Source organism: Penicillium chrysogenum, assembly GCF_028827035.1.
Source record: "Penicillium chrysogenum strain IBT 35668 chromosome Unknown utg000001l_segment0_segment0, whole genome shotgun sequence".
NCBI classification, from domain to species: domain Eukaryota; kingdom Fungi; phylum Ascomycota; class Eurotiomycetes; order Eurotiales; family Aspergillaceae; genus Penicillium; species Penicillium chrysogenum.
Window position 1 is genome coordinate 401658 of NW_026622749.1, and position 18462 is coordinate 420119.

Consider the following 18462-nt stretch of genomic DNA (forward strand, 5'->3'; position numbering starts at 1 on the left):
ACTACGCAGAATTCCCTTACACTAACCACCACACCGTGTCTCTCTATCGAAACGGCTCACATCTACGTTCTTCTCTCTTTTGACGAGCACACCTCTACCAGGAAACATAAACAGTAGAAGAATAGATCATAGTGATATGTACCCGGGCTAATGATATTCATGTGATTCTGTACAGGCCTAGGAAACGGGGCAATGGACTCTCTGCTATAGCTTTCCACGATTCAAGAATCGCACAGGAAGATCAACGTGCCGTGCCCGCAGATATTCCGCCACGTTCTTCCCTAGGAAATCGACCGTGGTTGTCACACCAACACCCCGGTCCAGCAGATTGCGAAACAGGAAATGCACAGCATGGAGGCTAGGCAACTCGAAGCGCTCAATCGCCAACTTCGTGTTCTCGCGGCCATTCTCTCCTAGCAGCTCACGCGCCTTGTCAACAGACAGCAACGCCCGCAGCCATTGGTACTCGTCACGGTGACGCACCCAGAAGCCGCAGTTAGCGTCGGCGCCCTTGTCCCCAGAGCGAGCATGGACGATCCAGCCTAGCGGGCCACGAGTCGTGGGCCCAAAGTCGCGAGCAAGGTCGACGGGTCCGTCAGTATGGGTGATGGGCTGCGAGGGTTGACGGGATGGATATGTCCTGGTGTTTGCTGGAGGCGAGATATCCAGAGTCTGTGTGGATGTCGTCGGCTTCCAGGGCATGTGAACGCGGTGCTGGACTGCGGACTGTGGCAGCAACGTGACATAGTACTCGAATACGGCACGCGGGAATCCCTGGCGCATATCCAAGTGGAATGTAGCGCCAGGGTAGCCTTGCATGATATTGTCGGTGATAGGCTTAAGGAACCGGGTCGGTGCAAGATCCTCTGCGTGTCGTGCCTGTGCGACGATACGCAGCGGCGCGGTAGCGCGATTCTGGTTGGATGGGTCAGAGAGTGAAGAGCCCAGCAAATCGAAATTGAGCGATGTATATCTGTCCGAATAAGGCGCCAACAGTCGGCGGACCTGTGCCTCCAGCATGCGAGCTTTGGCCTCGATATCCAGACCAGTCAAAAACCACCACGCCTCTACCTGGAACCCCCCTCGGGCGGTGACACCAACCTTGGTGGTGGGTGGAGGAGGACCGGATCGGACCCCATGAACAGCGACGCGGTTGACGCCGCGCTGTGAGAAGTGTATACCATCGAGGACCGCTGTGACATCGGAGTTGTAGTACCAAGGTCCTTGTATTTCATACAGCAGTTGGGATGTGCAAGTATCGACAGTTACCGCACCACCCGTAGAATGCACCTGCTTGGTGATCACAACGTCGCCCTCGGCAGATATCTCGGCGATGGGATATCCGATATTGGTCCAGCCATCTCCATCTGAGTGCTCTAGGGCTTTGAATCCCGTGAAATTGCCACCACAGACATAGTTGCTACACTCGATCAGATGGCCCGCCACGAACGCGTTCGCCAGCTTGTCAAGCTCGTCTCGGTGCCATCCATGGTACCAATAAGCAGCTCCGATAACCGGCGAAGCATCCGAGACCCGCCCACATAATACAATGTCCGCGCCATCTGCGAGTGCAGCCGCGATACCCAGACCACCGAGATAGCACTGGGCATAGATGGGCTCGAACGACCAATCTGCCAATCGCTCGCCTGTGTAGACGTTGCGGAATTCAGACCCAGAAGTCAACCCCTTCTGGACAGTAGATAGCACTTCGTCTCCAGAAACCCATGCAATCTGGGCACCCAATCAGCAATTGTCGAACACTTTTACGCACGAGTCCGACTGACCTTCAAGTCCAGTTTCTTTGCCTCAACCATGCGCATCACCGCATCATAGAGACCCTTTGTGTCAGTCACTCCAGCATTGACTGCGAGCTTAATCCCATACTTGGCCAAATCATCCAGAGCTGGTTCCAGTGCTTCTAGAAAGGAGAGATCGTAAGCCGGAGCTGTTGGTCCTTGAGAGGTCGCCTGGTCCACGCGCCGACCCGCGGCAGTGGCCATGTTAAACTCGCTCATGAAATCCGCAATGATAACATCGATAGGATCGGTCGGGTGGTGGCGCGCAAAATCAGCGATAGCATGACGCCGGTCTGAGGCAGAGCCCGAGGCACCTAATAGGTCAGGTCAGTTGGAGTATCAGGAATGTGCCTGAACAAGTAGACTAACCTGCAATGCGAATGGGTCGGCCCTTGTATGTCATTGTGCTGTAGTCAGTATTACCTTGTATACTTGTACACAGATGTAGTAGAATACCAGGCAATACGGGTTTGAGCCTGGGGTTTCCCCCATATTTCCTTCGCGTCGCTTGCGTTGCACGGCCGAGGTGTTTGTGTCCCTCGGCTGTGAATGCGGGGTTGGTAAGAACGAGCAGAAATCCAGTCTTTGGTCTTTGTGGCAAAATATCGATTTGGGAGGTCACCTTCTGTCGCTCGAAAGCGACCTCGTCAGTGCATTGGTCTGATTGAAGCGTCTGGGTCTGAGTCGAAAGGGAAACTGCCCAGGTGCCCTGGGATATAAGCTGATTACTGGATTGAGACTAGCGTGTTTGGTATAGTTCATCTCAAAAGGTCGCAGCTCCAGGTTACTACCCCTGTTGAATTTATTATTATTTATTATCGTGTTTGACATTTGAGTGTCAATTGAACATATCATTGAAGGATTGACGGCAACAACGCTAATGCTACTCCCGAGTGGTTTCCGATAACTCCATACATGCATAAAGGTGTAAACGTCCACGGACATAAATCGCAAATTACCTACGACGCCTCGAGGTGGTCGGCATTTCTTCAAAAGCGTCATCGTCATCGTCATCGTCATCAATGCCATCGCTGATAACACTCAGATTACGGGTGGAGCGGCTAGGCCGTGATGACTGAGGCGCACTGGCCTGCGAAGCGGAGAAGTTGAGTGTAGACTGGGCTGTCTTACCGCGCGCAGGAGCTCGCCGAGAAGCAGTCCCACCAACAGTAACCGATGATGGAGCTGGCGAGGCAGCAGCACGTCCACCACGGCGCTGAGTCGTCGTTGTCGTAGGGGCAGCTTTTGGCTTGGCCGTGGTAGTAGAGCGAGGCTGCTTGACGAATAGTGCCTGCGAATCATCGTCCTCATCATCGGAGATGGCATCTGCTATAACATCGTCGTCATCATCATCCAGCATAATCACGTCTGATTCTTCGTCTGAAACTGCTTGCTTTTTGCGACCCTTTGTAGTCTTTTTTTCCACGGTAGGTTTGGGCTTGGATGTCCGCGGAGCGGCTGTTCCACCTCGACCACGACCCCTACCACGACCGCGAGTAGGGGCTGCGGCACGACCGCGAGCGGGCTCTGTCCCATCCTCCCTAGCTTCTTCCTCTACTGGATCTCCACCTTCATTGTCAGAATGAATAAGTGCGCCAGGCTGATCCTCCCACACGCCATCGAACTCGGAATCCCAACCATCTGGCTTGGGTTTAAATCGCTTCTTTCCACGGGTTCGCTTCTTGATTCCCTTTGAAAACATGGTTTCCATCTGACTGCGATACTTTTCCATAGCAGTGACTAACGAGCTTTGTTCTCTCTCCTCCTCGTCCATTTCGTCCTCGTCACGATCCAAGGCCAACAAGTGTTTGACTTGGCTCTCAAGGGATTCGTTGACGAACATCTCCATTGCATGCTTGTCATCCTTGTCAATGAATTGGGCAACAGCATCTCCGAAAGAATTCTGAGGCAGGATGCTTAATGACTGTGATGAGAGGAACTCACGCACTAGCTGTTCGACTTTCACAGTGTCAAGGGCTGAGAGATGAGAAACGGCAGCTTCATCAATAGATTTATCATCCTTGCGCGAGGTAGAAGCAACTTTTTTCTTGCGGTAGAATTGCACCACGTCATTCACATTAGCGACCTTGCCAATGAAACGGTTGGAGAATCGCTGTGGGTTTTCACAATCATAGCTACCCCCTTCAGGTGTGGAAGTCTCCACACGGAGACGAACAAGAGGAAGCGGAGGCTCCGGAGTGTCATCCTCGTCCTCGTCAATGCGGTCGCCTTGCATTTCTAGCCATTCTGCATTGGCTTCTTCGATCAGTTCTTCGACGATGGACATGAGGAACCGAGTTACTTCCGTGCGGTTATTCTCCTTGCGTGCGAGCTTTTGGGCTCCTTTTTCTTGGGATAATATAATTTCCCGCATCACAAACGGTCGCACGGTCTTCAATCGGATAGGTTCGTTCTTGAATTCTCGGCCTGTTACACTCAAGATCGAGACGTGTTTTGGAACAGCCTCTCCAGGTACCAAGGACGTTGCGACAGACGATCCTGGTTGCATAACATGGAACTTCGTCTCTGGATTGAGCTTAGGATCAATTAGGCATTCATGCTCGTGGCCCCAGACGACCAAATCGAGAAATTCGGGAAGAAAATTCTCCGGCAGGTAACTAGTTTCTGTATGAGCGTGATGGTTCTGATGCACAGACATCAAATTGAACCAGTCGCTTTTCTGGACAGATGGTTGGAAGAATTTAACCTTGCCATCGCGAAAGGTGCGGAACAGTCGCTCGTCTCTAACATTGCTCATTCCGTACAGGGCAAGCTTCGTTCGGCCTTTCTGTAGCAATACAGGCTTGATTTGGATGTTGTCTGACTCCGGAGTCCGGCCGTAGTAGTTGAGGAGGCCGGACACTTGCAGTAGATCTAGTGCGGCCAGATGACCCTCCCCGGAGGGATCGTCGTGATTTCCGTGGATGGAAAAGATAGGAATCGCCACGTTCATATCCAGGTCCTCATAGTTGACGTGGTTGAACGCACCCTGAAAGTTCTCACTTGCGTCGCTGAGCATCTCTAGCTCACACGGCTTGTCCCCGAAACAGTTCATACGAATCGACCGCATGACCTGGTACATGGATTTCCGCGATGGCTTATTCTCATGAAACAAGTCTCCAGCCAAGAGAACCATATCAACATCCCGTTCCTTGGCCAAGCACATTATTTCGTGGAAGCTCTTCCAGCTGTCGTCCCCACGGATGGGATCTCGCTCGTTGTAGCCGACATGGTTATCGGTGGAGATGAGAATTCGAATGGTTTCCGCCTCTACAAATATCAGTAAGCTGAATAGACGTTCGGTATTGAGAGTGTCTTACCATGCGCTCCAGGCATCTTGGTTGACCGAACTCACCTGTCTCACCCAGTTATGGCGTTTATGCGGGGTATTCGGGTTCGTGAGGCACCGGGGGGAATAACTCAAAGAATGCAGTGTATCAATGGACCATTCTAGGAGAATCACATGAAATTCGCGACCAAGTCGTACGGGGAGGGTTGATGATACTTCGGGACTCGCTGATTTGGCTCTGTCACGTTGTCACGTGCTGTAACGCGTTTTGGATAGCGGCCACTTGAGTATAAACCGTTCGATAAGAGAAATTACACGGTGACATTCCTTTTAGGGGAACATGATAACGGCTAATAAGATTTAGCAAGGATTACAGCTAGAACCTAAGGACCTGTGGATCTGACACCGAGAATGACCACTTTCGAGGCCTGAAACGGCACCACTGTTCTGCACCGAGCAGTTGTAACTCTTGAGGCCTCGATAAACACACTGCATTGAAGAAGCCGGAAAGCAGAAATAGAGTAGAGCTATAGAGAGATTCATCCAACCGCATTCATCCTCTAGCGATTTGTGTCCTACTGTGTGGCAAACCCCTTGGATTGTGGGCTATACGGGTTTATAAGTTCAGGGATGGTTCTCGGCTTATTTCCTGTACTATTAAATCATGAAAAATGAGTGGACTACCACTAGCAGCTTGTATGGAAATCTGAGGAAATCTGATATTTCCTGGAAGATTATCTCGGCATATTATAGAGACAGCGGCTCGGGAAAAGAAAGTATCTGGAAGCAGAATATTAAACAAAATGTAATTTAATGCCGAAATTATACGTATACAGGTAATCCCAACAAATACAGTTCTGTTCCAACATGCACCCGGATAACCTCAAAGCAAAAAGAAACGGTAAAGACAGAAGTGCTCTCCTCGCACAGTTCCGAAAACACAAATAGCCTAGAGTGGAGACCCACCTTGTATTAGGCTAGTGGTGGAACACCTCCTTCATTGAATCGTACACCTTCACCTTCAGGTTAGAAGACCAGACAGGTGTCTGTCCGGAATTGACAGTGTACGACACTGACTGGGCCACCTTGCCAGCAGCCCGCTTAGGGAAGTACAGAGCATGCTTCCAGTCAATGAAGACTTCATAACCATCATCCTGGTCATGAACGAGGATAGAAGGCGTGGTACCCTTGAACCTCTTCTCCAGTGGGATACGAACCTCCTTTCCAAAGGAGTTGTTGATCTTGGTGTTGAAGACAATCTGGTTCTCGGCTCTTCTAACGGAGAGGAGGAACAGAACGTCGCCGTCTCCGTTCTTGCCCTCGTTCAGATAAATCTGGGTGTTATCGATGCCAGAAGTCTTGGCTGGTGTCAGGTTCAGGCTGGTTGAGTCGATGATCACCACGCCGTCGGGTTTCAGGCCCTTCTTGAACGGTAGGAAGGAATCGACCTTGAGGCCGGCCTTGGGGATCACGGGCAGCACTGGAGGTGCAACTGTGACGGGCTGCTTGAGGCCAGGGTTCAGGGCACCGCCAGCTCCGCCAGAGATGGTAGGCTCTTCCTTGAAGTTTTCCAGCTTTGGAGCCTTCGTGGCGTCATTGTAGACTGTCGAGTCGTTGGTGCTTCCGATGATCTCGAGCTCGAGAGCCTCAACTTGGTAAGACGGTACCTCCTTACCGCCCTTGAAGACTCTCCAATAAGCCCTGCTCTGGATGTACTTTAGGACATCCTCTTTGGCGAGACTGGCTAGGTCTTTGCCTGACTTGAGAAGACTAATCAGGATCGGAGTAAGAGAAATGCTGGCAGTGGACTTGATGTTCTTGTTCTTGTTGTCCTTGCAGTTCCCACATGCAAGCTTTCCTGCTTTGTCTTCAGGCTTCTGACTGAAGTTGTAAACTTCAGTAATCAAGTCTAGAGACGTGTTTTGTGTCTTTCCATCCTTCGAAATGTAGACGCGAATCCAGAAGGGGTCGCCGCCATCGAGTGCATATTTGCGGTAGCGAATGCTGAACGAATAATCGAGAGACTTGGTGCCGTCCTTAAGGTACTCCACTCCCTTGATATTGTTGGCGGCATCGATCAATTGCTTTCTCGATACACCGTAAAGGTCGTTGATAGTCTTTCGGAGGCTTGAGATGAAGTTTTCGGAAGTGTAGCCTTCAGGTTTGAAGTTCCAGGTATCCAACTCCGGGTACGTGTAGCCGAGCTTGTAAGTCCAACGGACATCCTTGGGCTTCATGAGAGTTCCAGCGGCGTCTTTGTGGAATGGGCGCAACCCTGTGTTTGGGGTAATCTCTGTGCCATCGGGAAGGCCAATTATCTCTTGGAAGAAAGCGTTGACCTTGGCCTTCTCGAACCACTTGTCCGGGTTGAGGGCTTGCCACAGGGCAAAGATTCGATCGATGTTACTGAAAACTCGTTAGCAGTTGAGGATGGCACTGATGGAATGGACTTACCAATGGTGCAGCCAAAACATAGGATCAAATGATGCCACTGGAATCTGAGACATGTGTCCATTGAGATCACCGCCAACCCAACCGTGAATGTTGTTGTGAACTGGGAATTGTCAAAAAAAGATGTATAGATGTCTACTCTGAAGGGTAACTTACGGTACTCAATGTTGATGTCGTTCGTGACGTCCTGGTTATCGGACAATTGGGCCGTTGTTGCAAAGGTAGAATACTCCATGGGAACAGTGAGCAGACGGTAGACCATCTCCGCAGGCTGACCGTAAGGAGAATCGGCCACCCACTGTGGCTTCTTCATTGCTTCCTGAACCTTGTAGTTGTTTACCACACCGTACTTCCACGTATGAGTACCAGAGGCGCTCTCACCCTCATCAGGCCAACGGGTAGTTCCAACACATTCACCGAACTGTCACAGTTAGAATAGATTCCTAGTCTTGTAGAGTTGGGACATACATAGAGTGTATCTCCATTATCGACCCAGGGGTCCTTGAAGTTATCAACACCGCCAGAGGACATGGGCTGGTTGTTCGGCATGCGGAATTGGAAGAGGGGGTTGGGGATGTTCTCTTCACCAGTACCATCCGAGGTCGGCACAAATACGTATGGGTACTTGCAAAGATCCGGAACTGAAGTAGTCACACCCCAGTCCCAGAAAGGCAGACGCCATCCATCAGCGGCCTCCTTCCACTCAGGACGGATGTCCTCCGCAATACCAGGGACAATCTCCAGGCGCATGATTTCGGATATACGTTGCTGAAATCTATTAGCTCATTTCAAATTGGGAGATGAGTGTAGTGCATTACCTCGTAGAGTGCTAGATAAGCACGGTGCCAAATGGGGAACAGGATGTTGTTGTGGGTACAGTATCCTCTTCCCTCTGCATCCTTGGCGTCAATAGGCTCATCCCACGGTACATTGGGCTGCCCGTGGATTCCAGCAATTTGGAAGTACGAGTCTCGCTCTTTGGGGTCGATCTTCTGGAAGCGAGACAATGCCATCACAAATAGCTTGACTTGCTTCTCGTTGGCAGGGTTGTTGCTCCATGTGTCGATGTTCTGACGCATAGGAACTTGAACCTCAGGACCCAACTTGGATGGCTCCTCGGAATTCACCGAGATTCCATTGATGGGGTAATACTTCCACTCGGTAGAGGTCATTTTTTGAGATGGCTTTTTCTGGGATTGATTGGTATGGATGAAGTGTTTGAGAAGAAACATCTAGGGAGCTTGTCTAGCTTAGATATATTATTTATACTCAGATATTCCTACTGTAATATATACAAGTCACATTCTTTAGCCTTTTTTAATTTTCTTTTCTTTTTCTTGGTGTGGGCGCTGACGAGCTGAGGTGATGGTATATCATGCATGCAGGTGCATGAGCTGAGCTGATGGCATAGCATGCAGGTAGGTGCATGAACCCAGGTATGAACTATGCACTGGGGTAAAAGCATATATTCAGGTTGTACTCCCGTACAAGTATGTACAAGTAGGCACATGTATCTCGAGTTTTAGTCCCTAAGCCTTTCCAAAATATCTGATTACAACTTTAGTTCGAGATAGCTCTATAAACAATTAGCGGAAACACGACTAGAACTATCATATTGTAAAGACATAATAAAAATACTCTAGGGAAAAAAAGGTCGGTCACAAAACACAGAGCTCTTTGCTTTTTCATCTAGCTGTTGTTGATCAATGTCTCTAGGCTCAGCGCGCCACTGCTTGTGTGGCGCCAGCTGAATGATCTTCTCATGCAAAACCCACACACTATTGGTTTGCATCGCATCAAGAGCATACATGAAACTACTGCAGAAGATAGAATATCATCACGTCTGGATATGATCTTCGAACTCAAACACTAACATGCAACATGGTCTCATGGCGATTACGCACTGGTCCATTTGAGTGGGTCCCAATGTTCTTATACATATGTACCCGTACATGTATGTACCTGTATGTATCAGATTGTAGGCTGATGCGGATTTCCCGATCGGGGTGCCGCCGCTTTACGAGGGCGCTCAGGGTTCTGCTCACTAAGTATTCGACAGTACAGGGTGATTGCTTAGTGAGCACTCAGGTCTGCTCAGTGAGCGCTCAGGGGATTTTTTGATGCGTCACTATAGCCTAGGGTCTGCCGCACGCCATCTTGATTGGTGCATTCCATGATTCTCCAGTAATACTAGTCTAATTGCTTCTAGCTGTTCCAGTGCCATGGCAACCTTTGTCGTCTAAGCAACTTCCAATGTTCTATACTTTCTTCTGCTAATAAACCTGCCCTTCGACATCACCGTGACGATGAACACCACTCCACAACAGATCCTCGATATTGAAGACGCCCTAGTATCCGATGACAACCCAGCCCGTGATGACGGCACTCTCGACTATGAGCGATGCGCCAGACTACACAATTACCTGGTCGCATATGGCTGGATGGCCCGCAACGGAAAAGACACGCCCGACGTTGATGCGCTAGCTAGCGAAAAGTGGTTTTTCCATGACGTAAACGAGGAGGTCGAAGCTACTCAGGAGCGTCTTAATGCGCCACTTAACAAGTTTCTGGATTTAGTTTATGATCCTAGACCGCCCTTCTTCTACTGGATTGACGGCCTTGTGATGGAGCTTAGCGACGAGTATTTTATTGATGATAACGAGATGGAGGAGGATAAGGAGCGATTTGTTTTAATTTATCGCACTATTCCGGATCTAGGCGGGCATAACCTCGGCGTTGTCTATGACCAGCAGCTCAATCGGGCCTCGTTCCCAATGACTACAGATAATATGGAAAGTGTGGAGCCTATTGACGAGCACGAGGAAATGTGGTTCCCACTAGAGACTATTCTCACCCAATGGATCTATATGATTCGGATTGGTAAAGTTATTCCTGGGCTTCCCGAAGAACTCCCTTCTGGTGATTCCCCGACGAATAGATCGCAATTTTATCTGTGGTCGTGGCTCCCTTACTGCGATGCCCAGATTGATAGCACTATAGCTGCGATAGAGCGCTACTTAGCTGCGGTCGAATCTCGAATGCCTCCTAACTCACTTCTGCCTATCTCTGCACCGCTCTTTACTGGTGCAGAACTAGATGCAGCGGCCGTGCCGCAAGACTGCTTCATTCGCTCCCTCTTAACACGAGTTAAGACCCCGCGTTTTAAATTCATTGCACCTGGACTAGAGGTCCCGCATGATAAGGAGGCTTTTGCGAGGCGCCAGAGGTTTACCAATATACCTTATGAAGAGGATAGCATCCCAGGAGTTCTACTATTTGCAGCTCCAGACCGGTTGGTGGATCTCAACCTGGAGATTCGTCGCTTGTTCTCCACCGCACATGACAATGTGAGCATGAATGACAACGATCCTGTTCCCACTGGACTCTACAGTGAGCCTGTGCGCCGAAGAGATTATGATATGGAGGAGGCAGGTTTCCGTCTTGTGCTTCCATTTGCACTACGACCTGGTTTCTTCCGAGATGAGGACGGGGCTAGGATGAGTGATGGGAGACCAGTTCCCTCGGGCTCATTCACGGGACTATTTCAACATGGTTACTTCCATCCGTTTGGGGGTGAACGGCGATCGCAGAGATTGGAGAGATTGTTTGAACGGTGGATAGTGCTGGTTGAAAGGGGGATATGGACAGTGGGTGAAGATGGCGTTGAAGGAGGGATCGATAAATTCGGAGATGCGGATAGGGGTGCCTGGAATGAATATTCGATCGCACCAAGCTGGTGAGGTTTCTATCGCTCTTATGTGTTATTTATGGAGATATAAAGAGATAACTACACATATATACATAGATAGGGGCAGTGGATGATTTTCCTTTCAATTGCACCTCTACGCCTAAATTTTACGTATCAATGTTCGCTTGAAGCATGAGCACAAGCTATCAGAATTCGAGGTTAATTTCCGACTGTTCATCCAGATCCTCTAGCTGATCGTTCGGCCCGGGAGCAGCTTCAGAATGCTCATTAACTGGCTTCCTATGCTACCTCTAAGAGACACAAGAAGCAATGTAACAATTTCTGCCCGAGCAGTAATCACCAAACAATGATCCAACACATGTCATGTTGTTCGCAAAATTGGGACCACATTCTCCATCCGTAGAGGTATATCCCGTCGTTAAACAAGCCTCAGAGTAACAGTTAGGTGGACTGAACTACTGACTTAGCTGCTCCCTGCGCTTCGCTCCGGTGAGTAAGTCTTGAGCTTATATAACACTCAGGTCAACCTTGGGAGCTCAGTGAGTAAGATCAGGCTACTCAGTGAGCAAATCAGAGGGCTCAGGTGACGCTCAGTGAGCGACCTCGGGAGTTCGATGACTATGTAATACTCAGGGGCGTGCTCAGTTTTACTCAGTGAGCAAAGAGCGGCAAGGGGTGAGCACTAAAACGGAAAGGGAGAGCCATCTCGCGCGGCCTAAAATCCGGTGTATATGTACAGTGTCCTGTATGTATATTTTATCCCTTGCAACTGATCAGTTAGGGTTACGACCCTCTTCATTCGACGACTTATTCGCGTTGAATTTCTTATTTCAATCTTCATGATGGATAGCAAGCCAGATCTATCACTTGGGCAAGCCGCGACAAAACATGGTAGGAGTGATAACGAGGCTAGACGGAGGGAATAGGTCACATGAACGTAGAACAGGATCAGGCAGAATAATAGATTATCGAATCGAGGACTAGCGTCTCACTGAATAGAATGAGGGAAATGAGTAGAACGGACAGGACAACCAATGTTTGAAACGGGAGAACTACATAGGTCAAGTGAACTCTCTATAAGACGAATGTATCGCATCGCTGAAAAAAAAAAATTCTCCGATGCCCAGCCATTTTCCTAAAAGCGCCATCTGCGTAGAAGCCGCCAGCTCAGCCTGATCTTAGAGTAAAGGTGGAGGCAACTAGGACTTAGTGCAGTTTGCGACCGGTAAAAGAAGAAGGTGGCGAGGACGGGCGTTCCTGTTGTTAGGCAAGGTTGCAGTGGTATTTGATAGAGGGGCATCTGGATTGAGGGAAGCCAAAGAGAAACAGAGAACGAAGAGGGCGAGGTCAGGTAAGGAGTTTACATGATGGCGTATTGGGGCGCTAAACCCAAAAGGGCGATAATAACCGGCAAAGGATATTCACGATCGTGTAATTCAACCGTGTCAAGCGGTTAATGCCTTTTTTCCCCATTTCGTATGTTGCATATAGCCCCAGTAATATCCAAAGTAGAGCAGAGCCGCATATTGCATGGCATACCTATATCTAGGTATGTTATACCACTGGGAACTTTTACCTATTGGCCCTTCCTGCCAGCAGAAAATTGGCTATCTAGATCTTCAAGGTCATGGTAGCTCAATAATTGATTGAATGAGAACTTATAATGATGCAGGAAGCATGGGTCCGTCTAAATTGTGCTTCATCTTGTCAACGAGAAATTTTCCATCAGATCAACCTTGGAATTGAACTATAGTTACAGATGTATAGAGTAGGTAGAAATTACTTAGTGCAAGTGCGTAAACGAAGCGACCCTTGAACATCAAGAACCTGTGGATGCTATCGCCGTTGATCTGAATGGGGCTATATCGCCGGGTCTGTGTAATGTATTCAGATATAGAAATGAGCGCTGAAAGTTCGAGCAGGAGTCCGTTCACTCAACTGGCAGGGTGCTTTGGAAGCAGATGGTTGTATAAGAGAGAAAGAATGATACAGACCCCGACAGATTTAAGCAGTCGAGCTTATAAACTGTTGAGTGCTAATAGCTAGGCATGAATTGATGTGATCTTGAATACAGGTGTACGTAGATGCGAGGATATATTGGCTATCTTGCTGGCGAACATCACCATATTTATTTATGCTAAACACGTAGAATCAATTCTACCTTGGAGGATTCCATAGGATTCGACGGCTCTGTGTATTCAAGGTCCCATCCATAAAGTTATTGGATGATATTGAAATTTCCATTACGAATATGCATCGTAGTAACGAGACGTCCATGTAGAATTGAGACATTTCGGGAATTGACCGCGTCTAAGCAGGAGAAAGAAACAGCAATACGATCTGGTATTGGTCCGACAAAAACTGGGGGAAAGAAGAGATAAGGGAGAAAGAGAGGAAATGAAGCTATCTATGCTATATCAAGGGGAGGGGGCCTCGATAGGAACGAGATCAGAAATAGCTCTTGCTCTCTGTATATCGGATGCAATATGGTCGGTTTGAATGAATCCATAATCAGACATAGTCTATCTGATGCACCGAACACGGCATAAATTTTAGGAATACGGATAGCGGCGCTTGCCCTAATCCGATCAATCTAGAATTGTTGATTTTTCTATTCGCAACGAGCGACCTTATATTTGATGAAAAACTTATCGCTGTTGTGGATGAAATGATTGTCCCTCCGACCTTGTTTATTGCAAAGTATTGTAACTTGCTCCTTGCTAGGCAGGTCGGACATTTGGAGAAACGAAATCAACGATGTCACTTATATCGGTGATCGGGAATGAGATATTTGATCTCAGATGTATGGAGACGTGAGTGGAGGGGAAGGGAAATTGCGGCGTCACTGTAGGTACTAGGTAGGTACCGGTAGGTAGTGCGGCTTTTTATCGGCATTCAATATTTCAATATGTGGTATGGACGAGAGGACATGATGTGATTCAATGCTGTTTTGCGCAGTCTCTTTCCGGATAGTTAGATATTCAATACCTAGGGTACTCCTATATCTATATCGTTCTGAACGTGTGATTTACCACTGAATACTCCGAAAAAGGCGGAGACTTAAGCGGTGAATCCTAACAGCCAATAGGACCCGGTTCCCTGGTCACAGTCCGCGATAGCCGCATCTGCTGAATGTGCGGCATGGCCACTTTGCGTCGCCTTCGGTATCTTTGCTTCTCCCGTTCCTTTCTCTTCAACACCGCTTCGCTTTCATATAATTTCTTTTCGTCCTGCATTTCTTAACTCGACTGACCCAGGCTTTCTCGCTGGCTCAGTCGCTACCACCTTATCTTCCCGTTAAGACCTTTATATGCAACCAGAGCCTACTGCCGTATCTCAACATACACCTCCCGTTGACTCACACCCAGTCATTATTAGTCCCACCCAGCATGGACATGACCTCGACGACGCTCAAGTCTCTGATCTCCTCGACCGTGGGGAGATCGGAGACTCTGCAGACGTCCCGAGCATGTCGACACAAGACGAACCTGACGCGTCCTTGAACGAGGTTGACGGTCGCGATGCCCCGCTCTCGGTCGATCGAGTGAGCCAGCATGAGAATGCTTGGACTAGCCCCAGAAAGGCACCAAATTCTGGATCTTGCATAGTGGCTTCTATTGGACAGTCACAAACAACTCTTGAGGCATTTCCAAATGGTAGGTATCCTGCAACCCCGCGGCGCAATCATTACTGACTACCATAATTTCCAGAGGTTCTCACACATATCCTATCGCATCTATCACCTCAATCCTTGTCCGCGATTACCTTAGTGTCTCGTCGATTTCATGCACTAGTGACTACCCCTCATGCTTGGAGAATCGCCTTCTCGCGTTTCTTCCCAGGACCCCATGCCGTTGAGGATGGTCGGCGTCGCGATACCGATGCGGCAGACCTACAGTCGGACAGGCGTTTCTTCACGAGGCTGACCGCCCTAGCCTCCTGGCGCAGCGAATACATCTTGCGCACTCGCTTGATTCAATCGTTATCTCGGGGCAAGCCGGCGCAGTTCAACCCGTCTAAGAAGCATGGAACTGTACGTGCGGCAAGTACTCGCCATGGCAGTGCCATAGCGACATATACATCACAGCTCCTCTTTCCAGTCAGTCACATACACGCCTCTTTCAGGCCTGACAAGAACCCACTCTTCATCCATGGCGCGGCAGAGCAAGGGATTGCGTCTGCCAGTGACCCGTCGACCGTAAAAGTTGGCACCTGGGGTGTCTCCGACCACCAAATGTTCCGCCATTTTGCAGATATGTTCCCTGGCGAGGCGCAATACGGCCTTGGGTCGGGTGATATAGTCGGTGTGCCCAACGTGATGGACGTCAGTCAACCATATGGCATGGTCTACGGCGAAGGCTGTCCCCAGGGCCGTAGCTACTTCATCTCATCGACGGAGCAGCGTGGTCGTTTCTTGGGAGCTTCGGATTTGGGTTCCCACCCACCGCTCGGAATACCCGCAGTCAACATGATCACACATGCTGTCTGTTCGGTGTGGATTGCGAAGTCCCCTGACATCCTCAAGATGACCCAGGGGCTGGTAGGGATGCTCTCTGGATCATCTTCGGGCGTGTTGACCGCGTACTCTCTAGGCCCTCACCCGGCTTACGAAAGACGATACGAGCCAGGTCAAGTGACTGCTAGATGGGTACTGTGCCCCGGTGTTCCGATTATTGGCATTGCTGTGGACGACCAGTACTCGATCAGGCGCCATTCAGGAAAGCGAATCTGGGCTGTTGCTCTCAATGCCCTGGGAGAAATCTTCTACCTGACCGAACTTCCTCGGGCACCTGAGATCCCACTAACAGCCAAACTCAACACCGAGCAACTTGACGAGGTGGCTTGGAAGACGGGTAGAAGTGTGCATTGGGATATGGTCGAAGCGAGCAGACGTGTGGCACGCCCAGACCCCTTTAATCGTGAATTGGTCGACGGCAGCTACAGTCCGCAATCGTCGTCGGATTCCATGGGGCTCAGTGAGCACCAGATTGCCGCTGAAACAAAGGAGATTGAAAAATTTATGTCTTTCAAGCCCAAGCACTTCCGCAAGGTCTGTGAAAGCTGGGACATGCAGCGCGATCTTAAGGTGGACTTTGCTGGCGATGACGGGTGCGGGGCAGGCGAGTCGGTCATTATCATCGCTCGCGGCTCGGGCGAAGATGCAAAGGCATCGATCCGGCGGTTTATGCGCACTGCTTCTAAGTCTGATTCTAGCTCTTCGAACACGCCAGAGCCCTTGTCGGGTATACCGGAAGCTCCGCCATCACTATTCGGCGGCCCAATGAACATATCAAGTCCGACCCTCACCAGCAGTCTTCCCCCTTCTCGGTCCTCCGGGCGGATGGGCCCACCTTCAACCAACTTCAGATGGCGTCTGTCAGATTTTGATTTTGGTGATCGCAAATCTACGGAAGTGAGCACTAGCGCGTTGGATACATCCACTTTCGCTACACTCACGGCCGAAGAGGATCCTCTTTTGGCTATGTCTGGGAGCTCTACTTCGTCTGTAACATCATCCCCAATGTTGCCACATATGGATCGGCCACGGTCCGGCCTAGAAGTCCCTGGGCAACGCGCTCGATACCTAGCTGTTGGAACCCGTACTGGGATGGTGTTTGTCTGGGATATCCGAGCTCCAGCGGCGAAATCTGCGGAGATCATCAATTCCATCTCCTCATTGCGCACCATCCAAACAGACTCACCCCAGGTGTCTTCCGTGGCCATTACGTCGTTGTACCTTGTTCATGGCGGTAATGATGGCCTCGTGCAAGCGTGGGATCCGCTAGCGTCATCTACCAAGCCAATCCGGACGATCAACTCCCGGTTTTCGACCCGGGCCCGCCGTCGGCTTGTGCAAGCTGAGGCATCTATCCTAGGTGTTGGAAACAATTACTATGCCACAGGCGCTATCTGCCTTGATACAGACCCGACCGTTCTGCGTGGAATGGTCTCGCTTGGCAGCCACTTACGATACTGGTCTTACAGTTCTTCCGAGGCTGATCAGTACAAGAGCAACAAACGCCGCCTTCGCCACTTAATGCGTGGCAGCAACGGGGCTGGGGAAGGCCAACGCTTCAACAATAGTGGTCGGGGTGCAATCGAGGACTTTATTGAAGACGAACGCATAGATATGGAGCGTCAAAGGATTGCCGATGAGAAAGAGCGAGCCCATTTGAGCGCGCGTTTCGGAATCGATCTTCTCGGTCCAGATATCGACGAGGACCAGCTTTTGGCGTATGCCCAACTCCTGAGCGAGGAGGCCTGCTCCGCCAGTGTGCCTAAACCCACGGACAGTGCCGCAGTCTCCAGCTCGGCCACAAGCACTTCATTCAGTACTGTTGCTCCTAGTTCGGTCGGCTATGGCGAGATCTCATCCTCTTCGTCTCCTTATCAGGATCCCGCGGATGATAATGTTGATGACGAACTTGCCGAGGCAATTCGTCTGAGCCTGCTTGACGAGCAATGTGCTGCTTCGCCATTTGACCAGACGTCGTCTATTCCTATCAAGTATGCCAAGGGAGTACAGCCGCCTCGACAGCCATCGCCCGGAGCTGAGGCTGAGAGCAGTCGACAGCAAGAGATGGATGATCTGGAATTTGCGATTCAACTCAGCTTAGCCGAGGGCAAAAGTCGTGAGGACGGTGAGGAGGTGTGGGAGGAATTCCCATCCCTTGCCCCGGGGCCAGTACCTGCTTCACCGTCAGGCAAGGGCAAGGGGAAAGCCAGGGCTGTGTAGAGTGGATTTTGAGTTGTTTTGCATTTTGCGTTTTGCGTTTTCATTTTGTGATGTACTACTGCTTAATGTTTTCAAGTGTTTGCATTTGTATCAATTGAAACATTCCTGATGTTATGCTATTGACCAACCTTGCAAGCCGAGTTCCCATCTTCGTGAGACGACACTGTCGCTTGGCTTAAGGACTTTTTGGTAGTCTTTCGAGGTCCTGTGGATCTCCTTTCGGGTGATCTTCCAGAAGTGTTCTTCATGGATATATCTTCCCTCCTTGGGACGGGTTGGGGTGGAACGTCTGTGATCAGCAGCAACGTCAATGAGACCGAAACAGCAATTCATGTTAGCCCAAATACTAGAATATACTGAAAAACGTGTGAAATGTGGTTTCGCCTCCAGGTCGGATATGAGGAAGACCTTGCGTCATGGCTTGGGATTACCTACTTACATATACATACCTAGGTAGGTAGCTACTTGAACTCCCCGTACT

The 18462-nt window shown here is 49.8% G+C and overlaps 5 protein-coding genes across 5 annotated transcripts; 2 read left to right on the top strand and 3 right to left on the bottom strand.

Annotated features, from left to right (window-relative positions):
• Positions 1-204: 204 nt before the first annotated feature.
• N7489_000168 (acyclic terpene utilization AtuA family protein) lies at positions 205-2199 on the bottom strand (the record flags this gene model as incomplete). The annotated part of the gene is made up of 3 exons (XM_056705923.1): positions 205-1731; positions 1785-2110; positions 2166-2199. The coding sequence occupies 3 exons, from the start codon at positions 2197-2199 to the stop codon at positions 205-207; spliced, it is 1887 nt and encodes a 628-aa protein (XP_056570225.1).
• A 552-nt stretch (positions 2200-2751) lies between these two features.
• Positions 2752-5132, bottom strand: N7489_000169 (MRX complex nuclease subunit; the record flags this gene model as incomplete). The annotated part of the gene is made up of 2 exons (XM_056705924.1): positions 2752-5066; positions 5117-5132. The coding sequence occupies 2 exons, from the start codon at positions 5130-5132 to the stop codon at positions 2752-2754; spliced, it is 2331 nt and encodes a 776-aa protein (XP_056570226.1).
• A 930-nt stretch (positions 5133-6062) lies between these two features.
• Positions 6063-8708, bottom strand: N7489_000170 (uncharacterized protein; the record flags this gene model as incomplete). The annotated part of the gene is made up of 5 exons (XM_056705925.1): positions 6063-7491; positions 7540-7639; positions 7693-7957; positions 8005-8304; positions 8355-8708. 5 exons carry the CDS (start codon positions 8706-8708, stop codon positions 6063-6065), a joined length of 2448 nt encoding a protein of 815 aa, XP_056570227.1.
• Positions 8709-9842: 1134 nt separating this feature from the next.
• On the top strand, positions 9843-11276 carry N7489_000171 (uncharacterized protein; the record flags this gene model as incomplete). Its single annotated transcript, XM_056705926.1, has 1 exon — positions 9843-11276. One exon carries the CDS (start codon positions 9843-9845, stop codon positions 11274-11276), a length of 1434 nt encoding a protein of 477 aa, XP_056570228.1.
• A 3279-nt stretch (positions 11277-14555) lies between these two features.
• Positions 14556-17981, top strand: N7489_000172 (F-box and WD domain protein; the record flags this gene model as incomplete). The annotated part of the gene is made up of 2 exons (XM_056705927.1): positions 14556-14901; positions 14956-17981. 2 exons carry the CDS (start codon positions 14556-14558, stop codon positions 17979-17981), a joined length of 3372 nt encoding a protein of 1123 aa, XP_056570229.1.
• Positions 17982-18462: the final 481 nt, after the last annotated feature.